The 25928-nt window shown below is 37.1% G+C and overlaps 1 protein-coding gene across 2 annotated transcripts in view; it reads left to right on the top strand.

Annotated features, from left to right (window-relative positions):
- nlgn2b (neuroligin 2b) overlaps positions 1 to 25928 on the top strand; it is a 137018-nt gene that overhangs the window by 84436 nt on the left and 26654 nt on the right. For both annotated transcript variants that reach the window (XM_038292241.1, XM_038292240.1), the window contains exon 5: positions 24810 to 24995. In XM_038292241.1, the coding sequence (XP_038148169.1) occupies positions 24810 to 24995 (186 nt within the window). The remainder of the gene's footprint in view (positions 1 to 24809; positions 24996 to 25928) is intronic.

Raw genomic sequence — 25928 nt, 5'->3', positions numbered from 1 at the left:
ACAGTTAGTCCCAATAAAAGCTCAGTCGATAGCCATGTCTATGAAAGATAGTGAGTTAACAATTGAAAGACAAGGCAAAATGGATTATCTATAGAAAAAAATGCAGCAGAATATCTAATGTCCCCCTCCATGGCAGCATCCCAGGTCACAAAGTTCAAGGTGAGGTCATGTCAGCAAAGAGAGAGAGACAGAGAGACAGAGGGGTGAGTGTGCTGTGGTTGAGAGGGACACAGTAAAGGAAACAGTCTGACTGGCCTATATACTTCTCCACTGCACCAGGCTTTCTTAACTGCCCCAATTGTTGTACACTGAAGGGGCACACGTGGTTGGCGGCAGCTGACCAAGCTGTGGAACTCAGAGTATACCTACATAAATAAAATACCCACACAACCATTACAACATTGTTTTTTTAATCTTTTATGTTAAAATTTTTAGTTTATGTGAATTGTTGTCCAAGCTTCCATCTCTTATCTAACAGTAGATACACCTGGTTTGCTCTTCTGCTCATGTCGCCAACCTCCACCAAGGTCCACATGCTACAAGCATGCGTCATGAGCAACTCCTTTGGCTAAATTTGACATTTTGTAACTTCAAACTGTTTTCTCGTTCTTATATAAACTCTGACATCAGCAAGGCCTTTTGATCCAGTAAGTTGACACTCACTAGATTTTTTTTCTCTTTTGGGAATCTTCCCTATAAACTTGAAAGATGGTTTTGTAAGAAAATCCACAAAGACTGGGCTGTTCTGGCTTCATCTTGGCAACATTCTGACTTGCTCCAGGTCAAATTGTCCTATTTCCTTTTTCACATTCTGATGCATAGTTTGGATTTAGCAAGACATCTTTACTGGGTGAATTAGGTTGCTGCTTTGTGATTGACTACTTATTTTTGTTAAAAAGCAGCTGCACAGGTGAGAAAGAGCCTGGCGAGTAGAGAACTCGGAAGCAATCTCTTCATTTGAAACAATGACAGACACCTTGACCTTGTTTCCAGGCTAAAGCTGTGACTGACTTCTTCTGACATATGGGCCGTGATTCATGCTTGAGATCTTTAAAGTGCACTCATGCAATTTAAAGTTTATAACCCTGAACTCCTCGGAAAACCATCGAAATAGATACTAGGTATAGAAGTATTGAGGTGAATAGAGATTCAACTGAGTTATTATGAGGGATGATGCAGTGTCCTTGATTGTGTAAAGATTGCTTAAACTTTGGATATGTGGGCAACAACCACCCCCCCAGACTCTCAGATATACTTTAAATGGGTTACTGTACTAAGGCGATTAGCCTTGTAAGTGTACGTTGCAAACGCATGTCTGTTTGCCTGTGTACATGTCAATTTCTTAATGTGCACGCAGAAGTGTGTGGGTGCGTGCGTTGTAATTAGTTGCATGCCGTGCATGAAACACACACATGAATAATGCACCATCCATCTGAATATTTAATATCCCTCCTTTCTGACACTGTGCATTTAAGTCAAAGTGAGAAACAGAGGTACACAGAATCTTAATGGTTTTATGTCCTAATCTTTAGTATTATCCTGTACTTTCACTCACAGGAGCTTACACATGCCAGCCTTGTTTTATGTGATGCCTGCACCTTTAAGGGTGTGACAGAGAGTCAGGGGTAAGAGAAGAAGAGAGAGCAGGGAACAGAGATGGATGAGCGATGGAGAATCATAGAGAGACAGTGAGGGAAGAGGAAACAGAAGGGGGAGATGAGGGCAGGCTAAAAATAAACCTACAGAAATGCTTTTTAAATCTGCACTGAAGCAAAGTATTCATCGGAATAAATGCTCCATGAAATGTGACCGAAGCTTCTTTCTTTAGAGTTTAGTGCTTTATGCTGTCGCCTGCGACCCTTCACACACATGTGTTTAACAAATGATTGTCTATAAAGAATTTTCTCATTAATTTATGATATGCTGAGTGGTAGAGTGATAAAATGGGTGAATGCGAGTAAAGAAAATGTCTGCTGCACACAGTCGTGGCCCACAGCTTTGGAGAATGTTGTGATTTAAGAAGTGTCTCGGCTCACCTTCTCCTACCTTCTTCATGCTCCAGGCTCACACAGCACCCTGATTTGTGCTGCACAGCCATCTGCTCAGACTAATTAACTAATTAACTAATTAATGAACTCTGGGGAAAGGCCCACCACCATCATCGGCTGCAAGAACATTTTTAACCTCGGGAAGAGAGATGAAAAGCTTTTACTTCTTCTTCCTTTTTCTTCATATTCATGTTATTACTTAATAAGTTTTTTTTCAGATATTTTAATGAAAGTAAACAGTTAAAACTTGCACGACTTCCTTTTATGTGTGATGCCGAGGCAATCTGGTCATTCAGACTACATAATACTTTTAAGAAATTTTACCAACCCAATCAAACTCCTAATACTCCACACCCCACCAGAAAATATTCACTGCATGAAAAGTGGGATTTTCGTCAATATGCGGCACTGTAGATTGTCGTGGAACTTCAGGTTAGCGGCAGTTTACGACAATTTGCAGGCTATGCCGAAAACTCCTGTAAATTGTCAGAAATTGACGTTGAATTTCTTAGGCAGTGTTCCCCCCATGCCTCCCCCCCATGGAATTCTAGGGGAGGCTTTAACATGTAAATGAACATGCTGTGAGCTATACAAATGCAAACCAGGGTTGCAGGGGGGGTTTTACCCCAAGTGACATCTTTCTGGGTAAGAAATTCTCTGATACAAAGAGATCAGGCTTAGTATAGCCTCTTACATTTTAGCTTGAATTGATTTATTTAATTAAAGTATAGAGACCAAAACAGATCTTTAGCTGACAGAGCAATACATTTAGAGCAGTAATTATAAAAAAAAACAAATTGCATTTAAGATAAAAAATAAAATGTTGTCTGTCAATATGCTCAATTCACAATTACTTAAGTGGAAAAGTTTCAAGAAATGAGTCTGAGATGATTTACTTTATAACATGGCGCATTATCCTGTTGGAAGTAGCCATCAGAAGATTGGTACACTGTGGTCATAAGGTCCGGCCAGGTCAAGATCCGCAATTGCAATCGCACCAAACAGGAAAAAGAACATCGACAAATTCCGGTTCGTCAAATTAAAATATAGCCGCAACAGATCGGTGACTAGAAATTATAGCACAATTCTTATATATATATATATAAAAAAAAAAAAACTAACACCGTTTATTTAAATGATTGGATCCAAACTATTGGTTATTCACCAACGAGGAAGCAGATTTCTCATCTCCATCAAAATATTTATTTTATACCGAGGGACTTAAACTTTAATGAAATCCATTCAAAAGAAACTTCTTATTACAGGAATGAAAAGAGATGCTGAGTTTGGAAGTAGTGAACAAGTTCATTAAAAAAAAGCAGTTTTGAATTATCCTTATCCCCGTTACAAAAATCTACAAAAATATATATATATATTTGGGCAGAAACTGAACATATGCTGGATGATGGTGGGATTTTTTTAATATGTCATATTAAATTAAGCGCTCACAGGGTTCATACAGGAATGACTGACTCTAATTTAATGCTATTTTAATGCTATTTGAAATTATTTTAATGCCATCATCAAGAACCATGTACACAAGTTATTAGTGTACATGAAATATGAAGGAGCTGCAAGCAGAGTTCCATGACTCCTGTATGTATGTAAACCCACACACATACACACACACACACATATATACGTATATATATATCCTCTAGCTTTTTCTCCGCCTGGAGCGATATAATATATCTGACGAAATTGTTTTTATAAGCATTTTTTATTAAAGAATTATAAATACTTCGATAAACATATTTAAATAATTTTAGTGCCAATTAAGGCACTAAAATTAAAAAAATTAAGGCACTAAAATAAAAAAAAAAGAATGATTTTTTAATTATTTTTATTGATCCGCGGAAACCCTGGTTCATCTCGCGCATGCGCTCTACGATCTCCAAGAAACTCAGAGCGGCGGGGTGTGCAGCCACAGTGGAGGATGTATGCTTTGCTTTGTGCAGCGGTCTGGAGCTTCTGGATTTCGGGGTATAACTCCTCTTGGACGCGATGGCGACTCTGCATCGAACAAGACAAACTCAAAGAAGAGATGCTAGCGGTAAATATATGTTCGATTACTGCCTGCTAAGCTAAAAGCGGCCTAGCCTGAGCTACGGCTAATAGCGGCTAATAGTAGCCTTGCTAGAACAAGCTTTATTAAAGTGTATTTTTTGTGATTTACAGGTAGCAGTACGCCGTCTTAACAACCCGGAGACTAATTGCAGGCGCTATGAACCGGAGCAAGGGTAAGATTTAAAGAATATGCTTTCATTCTGCGGTAAAAGGAAATGGATACGGATGGATACCGATCATAGCTCTACATTTTGTTTTCACAGACCTCCCATCTCGGCAAGTCCAGATTTGCACGATGTTGATAAAGACGACATTGTGTGTAAGTGACTTGTTTTAATGTTTTCTCCTTCCTTGTTACTGTGACTTGCGTTTGATTTTTTATTCATACCACTCTCATTTGATTGTTTTCCAGCTGCCTGTAAGACGTATTTTCAGACGGTACGCAGGAGCTTCAGATATACGCAGCCAGCCACACGCTGCGTGCGGAGGCAATCTGCTCGGAGTCGGGCCAGAAGAAAGAGGGTAAGACTTTATTTGTTGACTATTTTTCAGGTGCATTGATAGATGTGTTGTGTCCATACGCAGTGCGCTGATTCATTTTTTTTTTCAGCTGCTGAAAGCGAGGCAGAGTGTGCTAGCAGATGAGGAAGTGGAACTCTGGAAGTCCGCCGTCGTCGCGGTGTCTCTGGATGGATTGTACGGTCGCCGCCATTTCGTAGGCCGGATCTCACTGAACTCTGTGTTAAGCTGCAGTCCCGGTTAGAAGCGATGCCGAAGTACAGGGCCACGCACAGTAGGCGTCTGCACATCGGACCTGCCTCGGAGGGAATGCTGCCAGTTACCTCCAACCCCGAGGAAGCAAACGGACCCTTCACGGAGTTTTAATTTTTAGAAACGCATGTGTTTGGATATGCGTTGTATATAGTTGTGTGTGTTTTAATAAAGCTCTTTCTTTGCATAAACAGCTTCCCGGCAAATCTTCATTTCCTGTATAAATTCATTCATGTCCTTGATGGTAGCATAATAATTGTGTAGTAGTGTAGGATAACATAAATACACAGCATATGAATGAATAAATATATGAATGAATAAATAAATATATATATATGAATAAATATATATATGTAAATTTATATGTAAATATATATATATGCCAACCAATCACGAGCGACTTTACTTGTTTAAAAAGAAGTGGTTCCGTCCAATACTCAGTAAGAAAATTAAAGCCTGTCGTGGCCACGTGTGGTTTTGCTGCCAATCACGAGCGATTTTACTTGTTTGAGAATAGTGGTTTCAGCCAATACTGAGTAGGTTATTCAAGCCAGACCTGGCCAGCCGCGCGGGTTTGCTGCATTCATATGCTAATTAGGGCCATTAGTACAGCTGATCGCTCTCCACATACGTCACGGTACGTTTTCGACAATTTGTGGCACGACAAACGCGGACAAGCACGGGTTGCAAATTGTCGGAAACTGACGAAAATCAGGCAGATCTGCGGGAGTTTACGGGGGTTTACGGGGACGAAAATCTCACTTTTCATGCAGGGATTTTTAAGGTCCAATGATTTTAATGTCACTGAAAAGGCCACTGCTAATTAGTATAGGCTTTAGGTGTTATAGTGCAGGGTTCTTAAACTTTATATTTAAAAGTCCGAATCAGCATTTCAAGATAAGATTAAAGAGCTAGAATTATCAGTAATGAGCAAATCCTTTTCATTATATCTACTTACCCTTTTACAATCAATTATCATCTAACTTAAAGCCTAAAACGGTTTCTTTGTGACCCTCAATGCTCATTTTTACCTCTATAAAGAATAATAAGAAAGTTTTTTTTTTCTATTCTCAATAGCTTAACACAAATATAATGTGACCAGTTTAATAATTATTTTTTTGCTACAATACCTACAGTATTACTGTAACAATTCTACATGGTTTAAAGTTCTCCTCATAGGCCACTCATTAGTTACTGTCTTATTAGTATAATTTAAGCCCTAGAAATTCAGGACAGCCTCTTCTGCTTTATCACAAGGTTTCACAAAACAGCTTTAATGTAACGCCCTACTCCCAAAAAAAATCAAAAATATTTATCATTGCAGGTAAGAAAAAAAATATAAGAATTTTGAAAGCCACCTCATGGAAGCAAACCTTTTTTTTTATTGAAAATAACAGATAATTACAACAGATAACAGATAATAACAATTTTCGTAATTACAATTTACACAAATTGATGGTTAATGGTCACACTAGCTAGTGATTATGTACATATTCTGCTAACAATAGTTTTTTATACTTGGATTTCTCAAAAAGATTGATGTGTTGGGCTTGCTTTTATTTACAAAAAAATTTTTGAAAATAAGTCCTTCTTAAAAGTAGAAAAAGTAGAACAGAGCTTCACTTTTTCTGGCACTTTACCATTCAAGAGAAATTAAGCCAAATTAAGGTTATTTCATAACTTAACCTTTTGCCACAACTTTTTAAACTTCTGGTATAATTTGAGACACTAAATTCACATTTACAATCTTCGGAGTATAAAAGTAAGATGATGATGTTAAGCTTAGTTTGATAATGTTAAGCTTAGTTTGATGCATTAAGTATTTTGATAAGGGGGAAAATTGATTGCAGCAATCCAGAGGTTTGGATGTGTACTACCTTAAATATTATTGAGCTGGTCTGACATTCAGAATTTAAAAGACTTGTATGAGAAATGTTAGATGATCCCTTAGTAGCTAACATGGTCTCAGTAGTTTGTAGCCACTTATGTTCCTTAATACTAAATATTTTTCTAGGTACATGTATCTATGGAAGCCGAGAGCGGCCGTGTCCATCCTATACTTTTTCACAGTGGTTTTCTCGGGAAAATTTGTTATTTTCTGATTATCTAGAGATATAGAATTCTGTTTTCTCGTTGTATCGAGATGAGTGTGTGATTGTGTGTGTATTAAAACTGATTACATCCTTCAATACCACAACAGCTGGAGAGGATTTATAAGGCATGGCAGCGTATATGTAATTCTGTAAATAATCCTGTGTTTGAGTTTTAGGTAATGAGACGAGGTTGTTGGTTTGATGATTTGCTTCCACTTCTGATTTATAAGCCATTAGGCCTATGCCTCCGGCCCCTTAGCACCAGGTGTTTTCTGAACAGCCCCGGTGTTATGCCTGTAACAGGTAAAAGATGCATTAACCCCCAAAATGAGTCAAGATCAGAGATTTTCGTCAAAAAAACAGTCAGATTTGGAAGTGAAAAGAAGAAGGCAACTAATTATTTCCGCACACCCGGTACCATGACTGCACAACTACGGGCACCGCAGGCATTGATGGACTTTGAATCAAGGGTTTATACATATAGAGCTATACATACAGGTTAATCATCTTATTATCTCAAGAAATCAATAACTTTTTTCTTGTGATAATTAGATAATTATCTTGTTATGTCGAGAAAACAACTAATGGTTTAACCGTGATAACAGGGTAGTTATGTCATTATCTCGAGAAGGCATAAAAAAAAAAAAAAAAAAAGTAGAGTACGGTCGCTCTCGGCGCTCCGTATGTATCCCTAAAGGGAAAAAAAATTCCTAGTAGTGACTTTGCATCGTGCGAGTTAAAGAACACATCTCAAAGCTGCCAAAAAAATCATAAAAATGTGGCTGTAAAAGGGTGAAATAAATTGTTTTGGGTTTGAAGGGTGAAATGTGCCACCAGGCGAGGGAATTTAATGATATTCAATGAGCCAGTGAAGGCAAACGGTTTAATAGTGCATCAGCAAGGCAGGAAGTGGTATCTTATGCATTACCCAAAGACGTCAGCCACAGTTAAGCATATTATTATATTATGATCCAAAGCTTTGAAAATGTGCACCTTGTGTCCCTTGGGGGAGAATAAAAGCTGTGAAGAGAAAAAACATGTGGGTTAAATTAGAAGGAAAAAAAATTTGAACCTACTGGGAGTCATAACAAAGGCAGGTCTTTGCTTGAAGACATGATGCACCTGAGAACGCTGAGATTAAAAATGCAAGGATATTTTATTATACTATTTTAAGAAAAAGTAAGGTGTGATATGTATGAGCTAGTAAGTAAGTATATCCTTAATCTAAAGCTAGCATTTTATCCATTGTATGCATTTCTTTAGAATGCTATCAGACTGAATTTGAGTTCTTGTTACTCTGCCAAATTATTTTAATTCCACTTTATGAGAATGTACTGAGAACAGTTTTAATATGTTTTAAATCAAACCAATGTAGTGATGTTAAAAAGTTTGATATTTGTGATTTTATTAGACTAATACACCCAGGCCTGATTGTGGCCAAAATAACAGAATAAATCATTTGAAAAAGCATTTTTGAAAGCCCAAAGTAGACCAAAAGATCCTTTAAAAAATGACCTACTCTAATGATATTTTAAAAGAGATGAGAAATTGATGTCTATGAATCTGGATAGGGTTATATTGCAGTTTGCACGGCTACTATCAACAAATACTTTAGAAAAGCATGGCACATTGGTGAACGTTCCCTGCAGAGGACATCCTGCAAAGATACAACATCTGGGAACTGAAAAAAAAACCATTGAAAATAACAATAGCCTGTTTTGCCACAGTCAGGTTCGTAATCTAGTAATTTGAAGACAACTTGGCAAAAATAAATGGACAGGTGGTATATTCAATGTAAAAGAAAATTACAAAGATTCAAAGACTATGGTGGTAGTGTGAATGTCTAAGGCTTCAAGACCTGAATGATTTGTCATAAATTTATAATATCTGTTCTCTACCAGCTCATCATAAAGAAGAAAATTCAGTCATTAGTACATGACCTTGAGCTTGAAAAGACTTGTGTTGTAATAAATAGCAAAACTGGATCTCCATGTTAAAATTGCTCCTTTTAAAGTGACCTATTCAAAGTCTAGATTATAGATCAGATCATTACTTAATTCTGTCAACACGCTTGAGACAAACATTTTCCACAGTGATTTATGTTGGTGCGGCCAGGGATGGAACAAACTAGTCATGTTTAGGGAGCAATAAGTTGCTCATAAAATGCACTGGTTGGTTTATTTTGCGTTTTCCTCAATACATCTACTTTTCTTTTGAAGTGTGTTTTTTGTGTAAAAACATATAAAAATAATCGGTATAGGGCAAATATTTTTTGGTTACAGCACTTATTTAAATGAGTAATATGCACACTCATCCATATATATGGTAAATTGAAATCCAGTGTTTCAAGTCCAAACATCACAGATTTACAGCAGGGGATCCTTCTGTCATTTGTTTTGTTTTATGCATTTGTCTCCCCCATTAAAGCTCACAAAATGCTACATTTAAGCAGCCATGGATGATATGCTTACTGTAACTGTAGTTCTTTGGTAAAAGTATTGATACTTGTGGTCATTGTACTCAAGTTAAAGTACTGAAGTACTCACTTTTGGACATACTTAGGTATTCAAAAGTCATACATTTAAAAGTATTGATATGTTTAAAAGAACAACTGTATTTCCTAATATTAGTACATGTCTGTATAAAATTTGAGTAATTTTAAAGAAACTTGTAACTTTCAGAAACCACCTCATGTATTGATCCATAGAACCACTGCTGCAAATTCTACGCCACCTGTAAAGAAATTCAGCATTAAAATGGCCACAAAAATAAGCACAGCTATTTTGATATATATTATTTAAAAACACATCAAAGTTACAACAGAAGAGATGTGGTTCTCCTCACATCACACTCTGTGATAGAGGTTTAAGGTTTAATTGATTACCACAATGAAATTTTAACTCTGCTTTGAGTACTAATCCTACCGAACAATCTGGCCACATGACAACATTTCACACTTTTATAAAATTAGAAAACTGCAAATTATATCTACCCTGAGATTTTGAAATGAGTGGAATGTCATGCAAATCTTTAAAACAGTGGGGTCCAACTTCAGTCCTCTTGCATGTTTTAGTTCTTCTCCCTGGAGGTAGTTGCTACCTCCTCAGGATGTCAAAGCTCTGCATATGCCTGCTAATGAGCTACTGTTTGACCTAAGTGTGGAAAAAAGAGGGATAACAATAACATCCAGAACACCTGTTCTTAAAGGGGACACAGAATGAAAAAGCTAATTTACATTGTCATAAATGAACGATAGTTCGGTGGGTGAAATGGACGTACAGAGAAGTTCAAACCCCATTAACGCCTCCTTTCTCAGCAAATCTCACAATTTTAAACTTCCACCATAAAACCGGCGAATCCAAATCAAGCCCAGAGTTGACGTAAAGTCGGGGATGTTGCCTTATTGGGTTCTGGCCTGTACTTTTGTCACGCCCCGAAATTTACATACAGGCCAGCACACTGGTTTAACTGTTAAGCCTACAGTTGGGTTTACTTCTACAAGAATTACAAAGCAGGCAGTTTCTCTATTGAAAATGAGCCAGAAAATGAGCTGCACGGAGAAAGGGGAAATTTTTTAAATTCTTCCCAAGGATCCAAAGCCTTGACAGGAGTCGATTCATTTTGTCTATCAGAAGATCCAAGCAAAGTTTGATGCTGAGCTGTTCATTTGCTCTGAGCATTTTACCGAAGGCAGCTTTCAAAATCTTGGACAGTTCAAAGCAGAATTTGCTAAACTTCTTTTACTGAAACGAGGGGCTGTTCTGACCGTAAGGCCATCACAACTGCAAGCTGTAAATATTATTTTGTCGGGGGGTAGCACGGTAAGGCAGGCAGGGGGAGACATATCGTCACCAGGTCGGATTCAGTCACTCTGTCCCCCCGCTGGCTCCCTGCCCCATCCGCCGGGGTTCCCGGGCCAGCCTCGGAGCTGACGGCTTGGATCGAGTGCCCATTGTGTTTTGACTATGTGCTGCACTGTACCTCTAGTTCCTCAAAATCCAGGACGATTTTGAAATCCCCCCGGACATTTTTTTAGGTATAACATGTCTGGGAAAAAGAGGATGTCTGGTCACCCTACCATATCAACAATTTTGATGTTTCAGGAAATCCTATACACTACTGTTTATGCTCTAAAAACATTTTAAATGACTTTGTTTCGAGTAAATTCTGGATGCTACCCACTCAGGACACTTGGAATACATTGGACAAGCAGTATGGAGGAATATTGACACGTTTTTTGTGGACTTTTATGGACCTTTCTGCCTCGGGCACAATAGACCTCCATTATTTGAATGTCAGCAGACAGCAAGAAGCCTCCCAGATCTCCAGATGCATTTGAGATATCAAAAAAGTACTCCAGAGTGTTGTTCAGCATGGGGGTGAGTAGAAAATGAAGGCTAATCATGTTTTGGGTGTACTATTCCTTTAAGGACCAGCACCAAATACCCTATAGAATTATTCTATGACCAATTTAAGGATGCAATTTGTGAGAACCCTTGAATTGTAATTCAAGAAAGAAAAACATCAACAGCGGATAAGAAAGCTAAGCTGAGTCAAAAGGAATGAGTAACAAGTAGACAGTACAATATTTGACTTTGATATGTAGTGGAGTGAAAGTTGTAAGCCCCTTCCCAAAAAAATACCCAAGTGAAGTAAAGATACAAAAAAAATGTTACTTAAGTAGAGCGATAAAGTAAATATAATTACTCACTGTCCACCACTTTATTGATCTCACATTGGAGAAATTGATCTCTGCATTTAACCCATTCTCTTGGAGAGCAGTGGGTTGCCATTGGGCGGCGCCCAGGGAGCAGTATGGGGTTAATGGTCTTGCTCAGGGAGCCAGTGTGGCAGTCTGTGGGAGTGGGGCTCAATCTCAGAACCTCAGGATTCCAAGGTCTATGCCTTGACCACTAGGCCGCCACTCCCCTTTTATTACCACTTGCATATTCATATCACCTTTTCTGTCTGCATACAAAACGAGTTTTGAAGCCTCTCATAACACCTGTGATGTCACATGAAAATAATATAATGTGTCCTTCATGATTTGCCTTTCACCTCTGTCAGACAATATCTGATAATAGCTTAAGGCTTTACTTCCCTTAATACGTGTTTTATGTCTGTGGATTTTTTTTAATCCCTCTCTGGACCCCATACCATCCTCTCCTCTCTGACCTCACACAGCCCTGTGCTGCCAGTCTTTAGTATCATTTGATCAATTCAGATTACTCTGCAGACGTCTCTAATGTTAAACAATTTAACAAATGAGCGAGATATGGGAATTATAAGAATACTATTAAAGAATATAAATCTGTCAAACAGTGCTGAAACAAATTAGTGAGGAAAAGAAAATAGATCATGCAGCCATTTAGAATACCTTTGTCAGACTATTCAAAAAAGATTATTCACTTTTTAAAGGAGAAACAGTCAGTGAAAGCGTGGCAGTAAAATTAGATATTAGAATAATCATCTGCAAAAATAAACAATAACTGAAAAAAACAAAAGATATAGAATATATACATTGTAAACATTTTTCTTAAAATTATATAGAAAAACAAAATAAAAAATAAACATTTTATCACATTTTTAAGTTTATCGATTTTAATTTCTCAAATCATCTTTCTTTATTTCCTTTTTTTCTTATTCCTCAACAGATATAATCCTCTCACTCCACTGCTCCACTGTCAGAGGATTTAGGGAATAAATCATGATATTATGGACATTGCAGTGTGCCACACCAAATATTATAAAGAGTCATGTGATGTAGAGCTTCTTTCGAAGATTTTTTTCCTCTTTTTCAAGTAAATCAGCATCTTTTTATTTGTAGGTATGCTTATGTAGATTATCAGGAGAGCGTTTAAGACTTGTTCTCTCAGTTCATAGCAGAAATTATTAAATCTTAATTTGTTGTTATGCATGAGCTAGTTGGGGAATATTAATGTAAACTCAAATGGTTGGTAAAAACTATTATATTATTTGAAAAAGCTTGTCTTTCTTGTAAACAATAGCATTTATGCACAGAGTTAAAGCGTATGATCTTTACATATTAGATCTTTCAGTTTTCTTTTATTTAGATCCAGTTTTCTTTTATCAGACACAATTTTTTGTAAAGCGTTACATCAAAAAAAAAAAAGCTCCATTTACCGTAAAACATAGGAACCTAGGTGTCTGTGTAATCAGTAATATCTGGAGAAGAGGTAGGAATATGCTCTGTTTGACAGTGAGCAGTCGGTGTAGTACAGCTATGCAGTTAAACAGATTTTACTGTTTTTCAAAAGAAATACAAAGGGTTTACAGAGTTGATCTTATATTTGCCATAATTCAGACTATGAAAAAACAGAGTGCTGGTATTATTAGACCTCGGTGCAGCGTTTGGTACTGTTGATCACTTGATTTTATTAGAGTTTCTGGAAAATTTGGTCAGCCTTTCTGGTACTGGACTGGTTTATTTCCTACTTGAAGGACAGGGACCTTTATTACCGCTTTCCTACAGTCCGAAAAACCTGTTTAGACCCAGGAACAATCTGCTTTTAGTGGCAGTGGGAACAATTCACTGACCTGTGTTGACCGGGGTCAAATGCTTCGGCAAGAGATGTGTGTTAAAATCGCCTCGGCTCTGATCGGCTTGCTGGTGTAACGCCACACCCAGGTCAACCCAGGTTAATTTCAGTGGGAAAGAGGCTTATTTGTGAGTAGAGAACTTTGAATCAGAGACCAGAAAAATCACATGCTAGGTTCCTCATGGATCCATTCTCCTATCCGATGTCTACATGCTCCCCTTAGCACAAATTATAGCAAAAAGCAAGATATGCAGACGACATACAGCTTTACATCACAATTTGATGTAGGTGACTGAGTGTGAGTGTGTTGGTTAGATACATAGAACAGAATAATAATAATTCCAACTGAATCAGAACAAACTGAGGTAAAAATCTTCAGGCCAAAGGAGGAGAGATCCAGTAGTAGCTCACAACTTCAGCTACAGTACTAAAGCTAGAAACCAGTGTTGGACTTACTGTAGACCTGAACCACCAGAGGCACATAAAGGCAGTGACTAAGTCAACTTTACTTGAAGAATGTTTCCAGAATTAAAAGATTAATGTCCAAGCAGGATCTAGAAAAATCTCATTTATGCATTTATCTTAAGTAAAACTTATGACTGCAAATATTCATAGCTTTGCCTTAAAAGTCCATAAGGCAGCTACAGCTGATCCAAAACGCTGTTGCCCATGTTCTCGCTAGAAGTAGAAAATTGGAGCACATGAGCCTGGTTCTGAAGTCCTACCACTGGCTCCCTGTAGTTCAGAGAATAGACTTTTGTTATGTTTATTGTTGTCTATAAATCACTGAATGGATCAGGACTTCAATACATAACAGATTTGGTGCCTGTGTACCAACCTCCCAGACCAGTCAGGTCTTCTAGTTCCAGCCTAATCTGTACACCCAGAACTAGAACCAAACATGGAGAATCAGGATTTAGTTCCTATGCCCCACTTATCCGGAACAAACTTCCTAAATACTGTAAAAGTGCTTAAAGTCTTCGTTTTTAAAGTTAAAAATTAAAAACCATTTTTTTTTATATCTGCCTTAGACTGTTGAAGTTAAACTGTTAACTGAGGTATCATTAGTTTAAGTTTGTGGTTCAACTGTTTTATTGGTTTTACAACCTTCTTATATCTCGTTTTATCTTTATTAGCTTTTATCCTACTTTATTTGTCTTCTATTTTATTGTCTCTTTCACATAAAGCACTTTGAATTGTCTATACATATAAACTTTCCTTGCCTCAGCATTCTGAGCACGGTTCACATTACTATCACATTACTTTACCCTGTAAAGTAAAAATATCATAACCTTAATAAAAGTTTGCTAAAGACATTTCCAAATCCAGGATTTTCAGTTACAGAATGTTTAAATATTAAAAACTTGTGATAATTTTTTTTTATTATTTCTATCTGCCACTAACAGATCAGTGTCTGTTCAAAAATACATTTTAATGGTGACCACAATAAGCCAATTTTTATGCATGTAAATGTGTTACTTTATTTAGTAATTTTTTAGTATATAGTATATGGGATAATATGTGTTTTTATAAATGTTATCATATGTGTAACTATAAATATAGTCATATTTTAACATGATATGCAGTTATTTTCTATAGTTTTGATTTAGAAATGTTTTTATTCCCTGATACCCTATTTTTTGCTCGGCATTAATCATAACAGGAATATTTTTACTAAACATCTTTGATTTAAATTTCCCTCCTTCACTTGATCACTACCCCCAATGTTCCATCAGCGATTCATCACATTTTCTTCAACCTGTATCTTTACTTAAAGGCCAATGAGTTTTCTCACGGTTCCTTTGCTCTTCTAAAGCAAGACTTGAATATGCATGAGTTCAGCCTCATAAACTGCTGTTCTCAGCGCTAAAGTCAAGAGGAAGAACAGCTCAGCAGAAGGGGTGGAGAGTTTCAGAAAGAAAACTTACTGTAAGAGAGAGAAGAGGAGCGTGGGGGTGTTGTGCTCTCTTTATACATGAAAAGATACAGGTGATATTAGCTCCAGCTACTCTGCTAGTTCCCTGACTGAGGGTCGACCTGTACGTGGACTCCTCTGAGTCCATGTACGCCTGAATTCAGCTGCTGTGTACTTGAATAAGGAAGTGCTCGAATATGTGTATAAGAGTGCTTTTGTGAGTGTCTGTCCATATAATTTTGCCTGAAGCCCTGGACAGTTGCCAGGCAACTGTGGCATGCTGCTCAGCACTCGGCTGGGCAGCAGACGCTTCCACATGCTTGTGGTTTTGATAAGGAGCACAGGTCTGCGCTGATGCATGACCCGGTCAGAGTCATGGCGGGCTAAAAGCCAGACTATCGCTTGGATCTGAGAATGACTCAGCAAAGTGGAAAAGTGTAAACAATATCTTAATTACACTGACCACTCCTCATATTTCAGAAACAGCACTCATAGGTTTGGAATAGATTTCTATTTTTAACAACCTATTCAGTATTATGTTGGCCTTTGTGGAAGCTGGAAGCAGATGTGGTTTTTCCATGAATTTGGTAATCCTATTATATCCTCATCCCAATTTAATCATGCTTTGTTTTGACGTGATCACTGCCTCTTTATCATTTCAGTTGAGGACATTGCTGAATTGCCATGAAACAGTAAATGACTTTAAAATGTGAATGACTCTGCTGAAAATAAAAATAAATATTTGAATTGTCAGATTTATCCATTGCCCGAATGATCAGATTTTTCCATGCTTAAAATGATAAGCTGGAGTGGAGTGACGGTAAAAACATACACAATACGAGAGGTTGAGCCCTGCAGGAAACTCAGTTAAGCAGTGTGTCATTCCCACTGTCGTTGCTGCCACATTTTAATCACTTAAAAAAAATAATTAAAGGTAAAATCCGATTGCTGCTCCACTTTCTTTGTCATTTAAACGTCCTGACAGTCTTAATGTACCCATCAAAGGAGCTTCACCAGGGAAGAGTCATGTCAAACATGTATTAAGGATTTCACCTAAGTTGTAACTACCATTACTTTTAATGGAACGCCACAATGGAAGTCAGAATCGATATACATCATAGGCATAAATATTCCACCCTATGTTTATTTACCATAATAAAGAATAACTAGAAAAGCACTCAGACAGCACAGATCTTCTAACCTGACAACAGCCAGATGCATGAGACATGCATCTGGCTGTTGTCAGGTTACAGATCTTCTCCAAGCAACACATTTTACCCCAAATTGTGACTTACACCTATAGCTAAAACACTTACATGATCTAGATCATTACCAAATGTAAATTAATTGTTCCTTGGCATGAGCCACACCTCTGGTAAAGAAAGTCCATAAAATCTGTTTATCTTTTTATATTCCCTTCTCTTGTATTTTTGTCTTCAGTAAAATACCTCCGGACTTTTTGATTCCGATGCTGAAGTTTTCAATAGTCACTGCCGCCACCCTCTGGTTTATTGGGGAACTGCTTGTTCCGCCTAATATCCTCATGTCACAATGTTGAAGAATCTTTTAATAAATTCCTACATCCACATTATGATCTGTATCATCACCAAATGTAACGGGTTATTCATTGTCATGAGGGACATCTCTGGAAAAAAATTCAACAAAATCCATCCATAGCTTTTAACGTTATCCTGTACGCAGGCAGACAGAGACCGACAAATATACAAACTCTACCAACAACATAACCTCCTTGGTGGAGGTAATCGAAGATACATATCTGAGAATCCTTTACTTAATTTCTTTACCTGTAAACCAATTGCCAATTAAACCAACTGGGAAACTCATCAGCTTATAATGATATATAGAACTGATGTTCTCATCATACAGGTCCTACTGAGTCTTCTTGATTGGTTGAAGATGCCATCATAAACTTGTTTAACCAACCCACTTTCATTTGAACAAAGCAGGCAGCACTGTGAGGATCATGTTTTACATTATTTTCAGTGCATTTGGCATGATTCAGCCTGATTTGCTCCATCAGAAACTGAAGCAAATGAAGGCAGAGGCCTCAACAATTCCCTGAATCAAAGACTATCTAAATAGCAAGCTAGATTTTGTGAGACTGAAGGGTTGCATAGGGGCCAATGAGCAGGGGGTCAGGATCTCAGGAGCACCAGAGGCTAGATTGGTAACAGTAAAAGGAATTTAAATTCCACAGCTTTTATACAACATTTCTGTCAATAATTGCTTCTGCATAACATTTGCTTCAATTGGGAATATTACCCCAAAAGACATGAATTGATTTCTTCTTAGTCTTCTGATGTTGCTTTTTTTTTTTTTCCTTTTTAATTTATTCTTATGTAAATAGTTCCTTTATTGATGTCTTGGTTAATTCATAGAATTAAACACATACAGTCTGAAAGTCCTAAAAATGTCATGAAGCTGTGATCAACCCAAAACCAGCTGGTAAGTTTTAAAGAATGGCTGTATTTTTAGTTGGTCTTTGCTTTCACACACCCACACATGTACGTACACACTCTTATAGTTATAGTCACAGAAGCTTTGACTCATGGGTACTCCTTTATATTTTTAAACAAGTTATTAAACACAGATTTTTTCATTATGATACATATATATGTGTCTTCTTGTTTTTTTTGTTTTTTTTTTATGGTTGATAACGTATTTGTCTCTTTTTAAATGAAAGTGGTGAAATAAACCTAACCAATATACTTTTGTTCAACTGTCCTATATATACAGTACAGAAACATAGTTTAAAATGTAACAACATTTCTTTTTTATTTTTTTTTCTATCAAAAAGATCCTAAAGTTATACCTCAGCCATTATAACCATCAGTTGGCTTACGTTTGACACCAGCCAATTGATTAAATTATTCAACTGATTTAAATCGTCTGCAAACAAGTCATCCATACATCTGGATTGAGTTTTGTAATAGTAATACATTACTAAAGATTTGTAATCTTTAATAATGTATTTATTACTCTCTTTGTATTTTTAGTCACGCTGTTTCATTTCTATATTATCTATAGTAAATATAGCAAAGGCGTATAACCTTCTTGCTACTTTCAATTTTTAATAGTATTATGAGATGAATGTTAGGATATGTTTGCAGTCCTATACAAAGTTCCTCATAGTAATATATACATTACATGGTTTACATACTTGATAGATATTTGGTGATAGATCCAGCCAATTAGTTGAGACAATAGCCAGTATGAGTTCAATATCAAACCAATATCAACAATACTCCTATTATATATACACTAAGAATAAATGCATGCTTGACCACTCCATGCATTACTGTCTCTGTGTACATTTATCCAGCAAATTTTGCCACATATTTTCACTAAGACCTATACTATAGCAAACTTTAAAGAATGTTCCTCGGCATACCCCAGCTGAGATAAAGCATGATGGATGGATGGATGGATGGATGGATGGATGGATGGATGGATGGATGGATGGATGGATGGATGGATGGATGGATGGATGGATGGATGGATGGATGGATGGATGGATGGATGGATGGATGGATGGATGGATGTTCCTTGGCATGTGGCATACCTCTAATAAAAAAAAGAAAGTCCTTAAAATTGGTTAATACATTTTCAATTGATCCTACAAACAACCAACAACTTTCCCTTTTCTTGTGTTTTTGTCTGCAGTTAAATACCCCTGGACTTTTTGAGTCTGATGCTGAAGCTGTTAATAGTCACCGCTGCCACCCTCTGGTTTACTTTTAAAGTTATCATGTATATAAACAGACAGAAAAATAAACCCACAAACTCCATTAAAATAATACTCCTTGGCAGAGGTAATTATAAAATTTTAATATTCCTTTTATTTTGTGTTTACAAAAACAGAAAAAAAACTGAATTGGAAGCTCTGTTTTGAATGCTCTCACGTCAGTCTAGAATTAATCTGTTTCACTTTATTCATCAATGTTTTTATGGTTCTTTAAAAACAACAATGTACTGTAGTCTCTTAAAGCAGAAATGACCATGAGAAAGGAAGTATAGGAAAATTCCAGCACCATAAACCAACGGAAGTGTATGGCCATTCATTGCTGGAAAAAGGTATATACCATCTTACAAATGTTCTTTTTCATCAGAAATGCTTTTTTCAAATGATAATTATGTTAATGTAGTGAGAAGATATTCCAAAAGAACTTGGTCCTGTGTGAAAAGTAAGTGCCCCTAAACCTGATACTGTAACTGGTTGAGACCTCTGTGCCCTTTCCATCAACACCCTTGTTTATAGATGCTGGAGATTGGCCTGTTTTCCAGTGTAGTCCTGTTTCTCTGACTGTGACTGGCTGGATATGCTCTGTTCATCCTCTGACATGGGAGCTAGCTCGGAGCTCGTCTGCCTGGCTGTGTGTTTCCTGGACGGGGCCGCCTTTTACAGCTGCTTTTTGTATCTCTGCTTCTGTCTCCTTGAACCCCAGTCGACCTCGGCAGATGGCTGCTCACACTGAGCCTGGTTCTGCTGGAGGTTTCTTCCTGTTAAAAGGGAGTTGTTCCTCTCCACTGTTACTACAAGCATGCTTAGTGTAAGGGGTTTTATTTGAGTCAATGAGTCAATGCAATCAACTGGTTTTCCTTAGATAGAAAACTTTGAATCAATTTGACTGTATGAACTGGTTGAACTGTAAAGTGCCTTGAGATGACTTGTGTTGTGAATTGGCGTTATATAAATAAACTGAAATGAATTGAATTAATAGCATCAACTTTCATCAGGTGTTCGCTACAGACTTTGGCGGTTTCTCAATCCACAAGAACGCGAGTATGGACTTGTGTTCTCACCAAGTATGTTCTTGACAAGAACACAGGAAAGTATGGACTTGGGGCGAAGGGGAGCATGCAGAATAAATATGGGTCAGTTGGAATAAAAGCATACTCGTGCTGTCACCCCATGCTCGGCTGATCTGGAGCTGCATTTCACCTTCTGTTATTAATAGTCTCTAGATAATAAATTCTTACTTTTTTTCATTAAGTGGGGGCATAATATTTAACACAGTTAGATCAAGTCAAATCAAATTAACATTTTGCCAAATAAAATACAATAATCGTCATCAGAGCCAACAGTACCTCACACACAGCTATGCCGAGAGAGGGCTTATGCATGATTAGCTCTGGCGGCGGTTAGACTCAGATCTCCGCCTGTTGCCACGGTCCCCTTCAATATCGGATTTTTTTTTTCAAATTACGCACTAATTCAGTAAATGGGCCATATGGTGATGCTTAAAAGTATAATGTTCTGGCATCAAATTATCTTAAAACTGTCACGGTTTGTTTGGAGGTTTTTATGAGGACCCAAGTGCAGAGGCTGACAGGCAGACGTGAGCTCTTAAAAGGTTTAATTAAAGATCAGGCAGCAAAAACAGGAATCCAAAAAATCCAACTTAAAAATGTTAAACAAAAACAGGTATCCAAAAATCCTACATAAAAATCAAACAAACCAGAACCATGGAGACATCAGAGGAAAACCATCAAGGAGCCAGGGTGAGAAAAGGTAAGACGAGGAACCAGCAAAGAGGGACTGCAGAGGGAGTGTATTTATGGCTGACTGAACAAAGGTAGGACTAATGAGCTGATAAGGAGCAGGTTTGACTAGAGCTGATGAGGAAGCCAAGGGAAAAGAACACATGGGGGCAGCAGAGGACAGACAGAAAAACCTAAGCAACTTAAATGAATCCAGACACACCAATAATGCTAGAAAACAAGGAAAAACCTGGCTAAACTTGAAACTGAAAACTTACAGAAAAACAACAGAACAAGATCGTTACAAAAACGTACTTTTATAGAACAATAGCAATGGTAAAGAGATTTTTTAACTTGATACCATGAGCTCTGTGAGGGCTTCACTGGAAGCTGCTGCTGCGGCAGTGCATGCTCGGACAGCTGTCAATCTAGAGAACGTACAAGTCTGCTCTGATGCATTCTCAGTAAAGAGGACAGGGTAAGAACGTCATCCAGGGATTTTGTCCGCTCTCAGTCTTTTGTTCTTGTAAATTGGAACTGTTCTAGGAAAAAGCACTAGTACAAATATTGAGAAACGGCCTTTATGTTCCTATGGAGGAAGTTTTTCCCACTCTTTTTTGCAAAACCTTTTTAATTCATCCTCATTTGTGGGATTTCATACATGATCAGCCCATGTAGGGTTATGCCACAGGATCTCAGTCGGATCTAATGCTGGGCTTTGATTAGACCAATCAAAAATATTTGCAAGCCATTAAGAGGTGAGCTTGTTGGAGTGCCTCAGATCATTACTGTGTGGCATAAGCTATTTCTTCTTAGGCTTAGCATTTTAACTCTAATGTTTGGAAATTCTGCTCCAGTATTGCTGAAGGAGGGCTTGGTGAATTTGACCACAAGGTTCCATTAATTACAAAAGCTAAGTCAGGGTCCTGAAAGTACAAACAGGCAAGAATAATCACATTTCCTTCATTATATTTGGCTGGGTTTTGTTGTTGTTCTTTTGTTTTGTTTTTTTTTGTTGAAAATATGTTAGATTTGTGTGTTCAAATTCTCAAGTCATCCTGATTGTGGCAACTATAAAGAACAGGCCTAAAATCAGCATTTTTGTCATCAAAGGTGTGTCCTTTGTTTATAAGTTGCAATTTTTCGTTTATAAGTTGCAATTTTTCTAGCTGAATCTTGCCCAGAGCTGTTGCCTGTCTTGTGCTGTACCATATGTTTGTGTAATTGTTGTTTGGTTTCTCCAATGTACGAGACCGCCTAAACAATGGCACTCGACTTTGGTTTGGGTATTCTGTCTTTGGGATGTACCAGTTTTTGTCTGAGGGTGTTGCTACATTTGGAAGGTATTGCTATGTTAAACCTAAAGAAAAATCCTCAAAGTTTATCAGTAACTCATGACAATATGGAATTACAATGTTTTTTTATCTGTTTGTGTTAAATGCAATGTTGTTTCTTTCTCATTGTTTTTCTTCTTTTTTTTTTACCAACTTAACAAATGCCCAGTTTGGATAACAACAGGCTTCGATTTCCTGACATGTTTGTGTTTATCTTGTTTCTCTGCTGCATTTGAGAAATATTGATCCCAGTATGTTAAATGATTCAGAGTTTTTTGTTATGCTGCTTTCACACCAGAAGCGTTTTAAGCATCAAAAACGCTTAAACAGACCGTTGACTGAGTCAGATGCTGGATCAAACTGTGGAAAAGTTGCTTTGACGCTTGAAGCTCTGGTTAATTATCTGCTCTGTTCCGTAACTTCAAGCTAGAAAGCGGCTTCGCTTAAGTTACTTACTTGGAAAAATTGTTTCTAAGAAAGTCCACCTAAAAAGATCATCTGTGCAGTCACTTCATCAGGATTATCATCCCACTAAAATATGCAGTTCTTGTGCGGAGACAGACATCCAGCATACCACAGGCCATCACGACACGGGCAGTCCCAGCCGAAAAGCTCTCTACTACGCGCAGCTTGTTGGGGATTTCCTGCCGTCGTTTGTAGCGGCTGGAAGTAAATCTAAAGATTTTGTAAGTTTTGTGATAAAAACTGCCAGTAACAGAATATACAATTGAATAATTTTCGTTTCAACAATTTTAGTTAATTTTGATATTTATAAACCGTTTCGCCATAGTTAAAAAAAAAATGTTTTAGCACAGTAATAATGATCAGAGCTTGCTCTCTTTTCACTGTAGCCTACATAACAATCAGTTCTTCTCTTTTTTAACCTTTGGAGTTTAATTCCCTGGAAATGTATTTATTTTTCATATGCAGACAGCTCTGCAGAGGGGATAAGAGCTTGCAGGTGGTGTCTGTGTACCCTAAAAAACTCTTCAAACAGCTTTTCTGATTGGCTGACTCTGCGGCTTCCAGTGGCAAAAGTTCAATTTTCTGAACTCGAGTGTTGAATGCCCTAATTCTCTGACGCTCGGACACCAGAACGCTTGGATATGACACAGCATAACGGTTCTCTTATAGTTTTATGTCAGATATAACAGAATGCAACCATTCCAAAAAACATCTCTTCAAACCTTTTGGGGATCCTCAAGAAGTTTTTTGTTTGCTTGTTTTTTTTTGTTTACCGGTAATTTAAAATGGCTGTTTTTGTACTATTTCTAGGCTGATGATGTTAGTGACTCAACATCAGGTTTTGCATTTCTTTAGATGATTGATCTCTTTTAAATCTTTTAACCGACCAACTTCGTATTGTCAGGCAGATTTTATTTAAGAAATATTTTTTCACAGCAAATTGAAGTTATGTCATGATAGAGGAATGATTATAAATAATATTTAATAAATTAACTTGATGATCTGAAAGATTTGGCCGAGTCAAAAAAAGAATAAATCCGTATTCACAGCACTGTAGTTACGCTTTAATGTTTTAACAAGAAGTTAGTTCCAGTAACTAGTGGATGAAAACAACAGAAAAAGATGAAAATGTGCTAGATCATGATTCATAATTTGTTAACAATGTTGTGGAAGCTATGAGTAATGAGAGCTACCACAGTAAGCTGTTAGCAGGGCAAAAACTGTTGGAGCATCATTAGCATTGCACCCTAGGGCACAGACTGAATTGACAGAAATATATATTACTCCCAAATTATTACCAGATGACTCTTGCCAAACACAATGAAGATGATAACTCTTCATGCTTTTTTGTAATAATCCATTAGATGCAAATATGAGTTAAAATCTTTTGTCAGTGTACCGACCCTTGGTATCAGTCCTGATCAATGCTTAGAAAATGAAGAACCTCATATAAAGTGGCACAATTAATACAACACTGCCAAGAAAAGAACTTGCCAAATCAAACATGGTATTTTCTCATCATTATAGCCTTTGCTTCGGGGAGACTTTACATGTTATAGTGATCAAATATGAATATATTTAATTTGTAACTGGGCAAAATATTGTAGAACTCATGTAAACTAGTACAATGTGCTCTGAAAAGAACAAAGTGTTCCGTTTGTGGGTACGGCTTGCATTATATTTGGTTTATTTTTTTCTTGTTGTGGGTGTGCACCTGCTGTGTAAATGTGTGTCCCGGAAGTAGGTGAACCATGCCTTCTGTTCCTCTCAGCGCATCGCTGCTAGTATATCTCTGTAAACTCTGTTATATTTTGAGTGTGAGCTTTTAAAGTTGACAATTTTGTGAGCTTTTTCAGTGAGGTCTTTAAAATAGAATCAGATAGACAGGGTCTTCAAGATTGTGTGGTCCATAAGAATGAGAGATGTTATCTTTGGAGTGTATTGAATTAATAAAAAAATTGATTTTTGTATCTTGTGTCCCTGGATTTCTGACAAGCTTCTCCATTCATATAACCTGTGTTGTCCCTCTGTGTTTGCTCTTGTTTACCATGCAGGGTTTCTGAGCACAGGGGACCAATCTGCTAAGGGGAACTATGGTTTGTTGGATCAGATCCAGGCTCTGCGCTGGCTCAATGAAAACATTGGCCACTTTGGAGGAGACCCAGAGAGAATCACGATCTTTGGCTCTGGAGCTGGTGCTGCCTGTGTGAACCTTCTCATCCTCTCCCATCATTCTGAGGGTAAATTTCTTTGAGCATCATGGTCACAGTTAATGTCAAAAGATATTAGCTGTTCAAAAAGTGTGTTGTGATGGGTTTTTGCACTGCAAGAAATTGAAATCTAAATTAGTCATTTTAATAAAATAAGTGCATTTTTTCTTGAATTGATGAGGTAAGTGAGCCACTTTGCCAATTGAACAAGACAATTTAGATTTAAAATAAGAAAAAAAAAAAACAATTGCATTGTCTTATCTCAATTGCATAATACCTTATTTTGATGGTAAAAATGTTCATTCCAATGGAAAAAAACATCTTATTTACCTACTCAAATTAAGGGCAAATATACTTCATTAAGTATGTTTTTAGTTATTTCTAGATTATTCTTTGCAGTCTGGGTATTGTAATTGTTTCAATAAAGAAAAAAATTGATCAAATAACAAGATTCATCAAAGATAGTGTTGACTCTGCCACTGATCAACAATAGAAAAATCCAATCCAAATCCAAATGAGACAAATTAATTTGTCTCTTGGACATAAATAATTCTGGAAAGTTATTCCCATCCCTTTAACTTTTCCACAGCATTTGAAGTTCCAGCCACAACGCATCTTATAGAGATTTTATGGAACAGGACAAGGTGCGTAAATTACAAAGAAAAATAAAATCAATATAACTTTGCTTTTTTCTGTAAATTAAAAATTATTTTATTATTTTTTAGGGCCCCTAAGTATTTTTTTAATGCAGTCATAACTTCAGTATGTTGAAGGTATATCTTTACCAGCTTCATACATCTAGACTCTGCAAGTCTGAAAATCTTTTTGTGATCTTTACCACATCATTTAAGCTGATGGACTGCAAAGATACAAAATTGAGTGTTAAAATTCGGAGTTAACATATTTTAGTCTAAATGAAGTATTTACAACTATACTAAGTGTAAATTTGCTCAAGAGTTGGAG

Source organism: Cyprinodon tularosa, unplaced genomic scaffold (genome assembly GCF_016077235.1).
Source record: "Cyprinodon tularosa strain WSP-4 unplaced genomic scaffold, ASM1607723v1 ctg31, whole genome shotgun sequence".
Lineage (NCBI taxonomy): Eukaryota > Metazoa > Chordata > Actinopteri > Cyprinodontiformes > Cyprinodontidae > Cyprinodon > Cyprinodon tularosa.
This window is presented reverse-complemented; position numbering and strand designations above follow the sequence as displayed.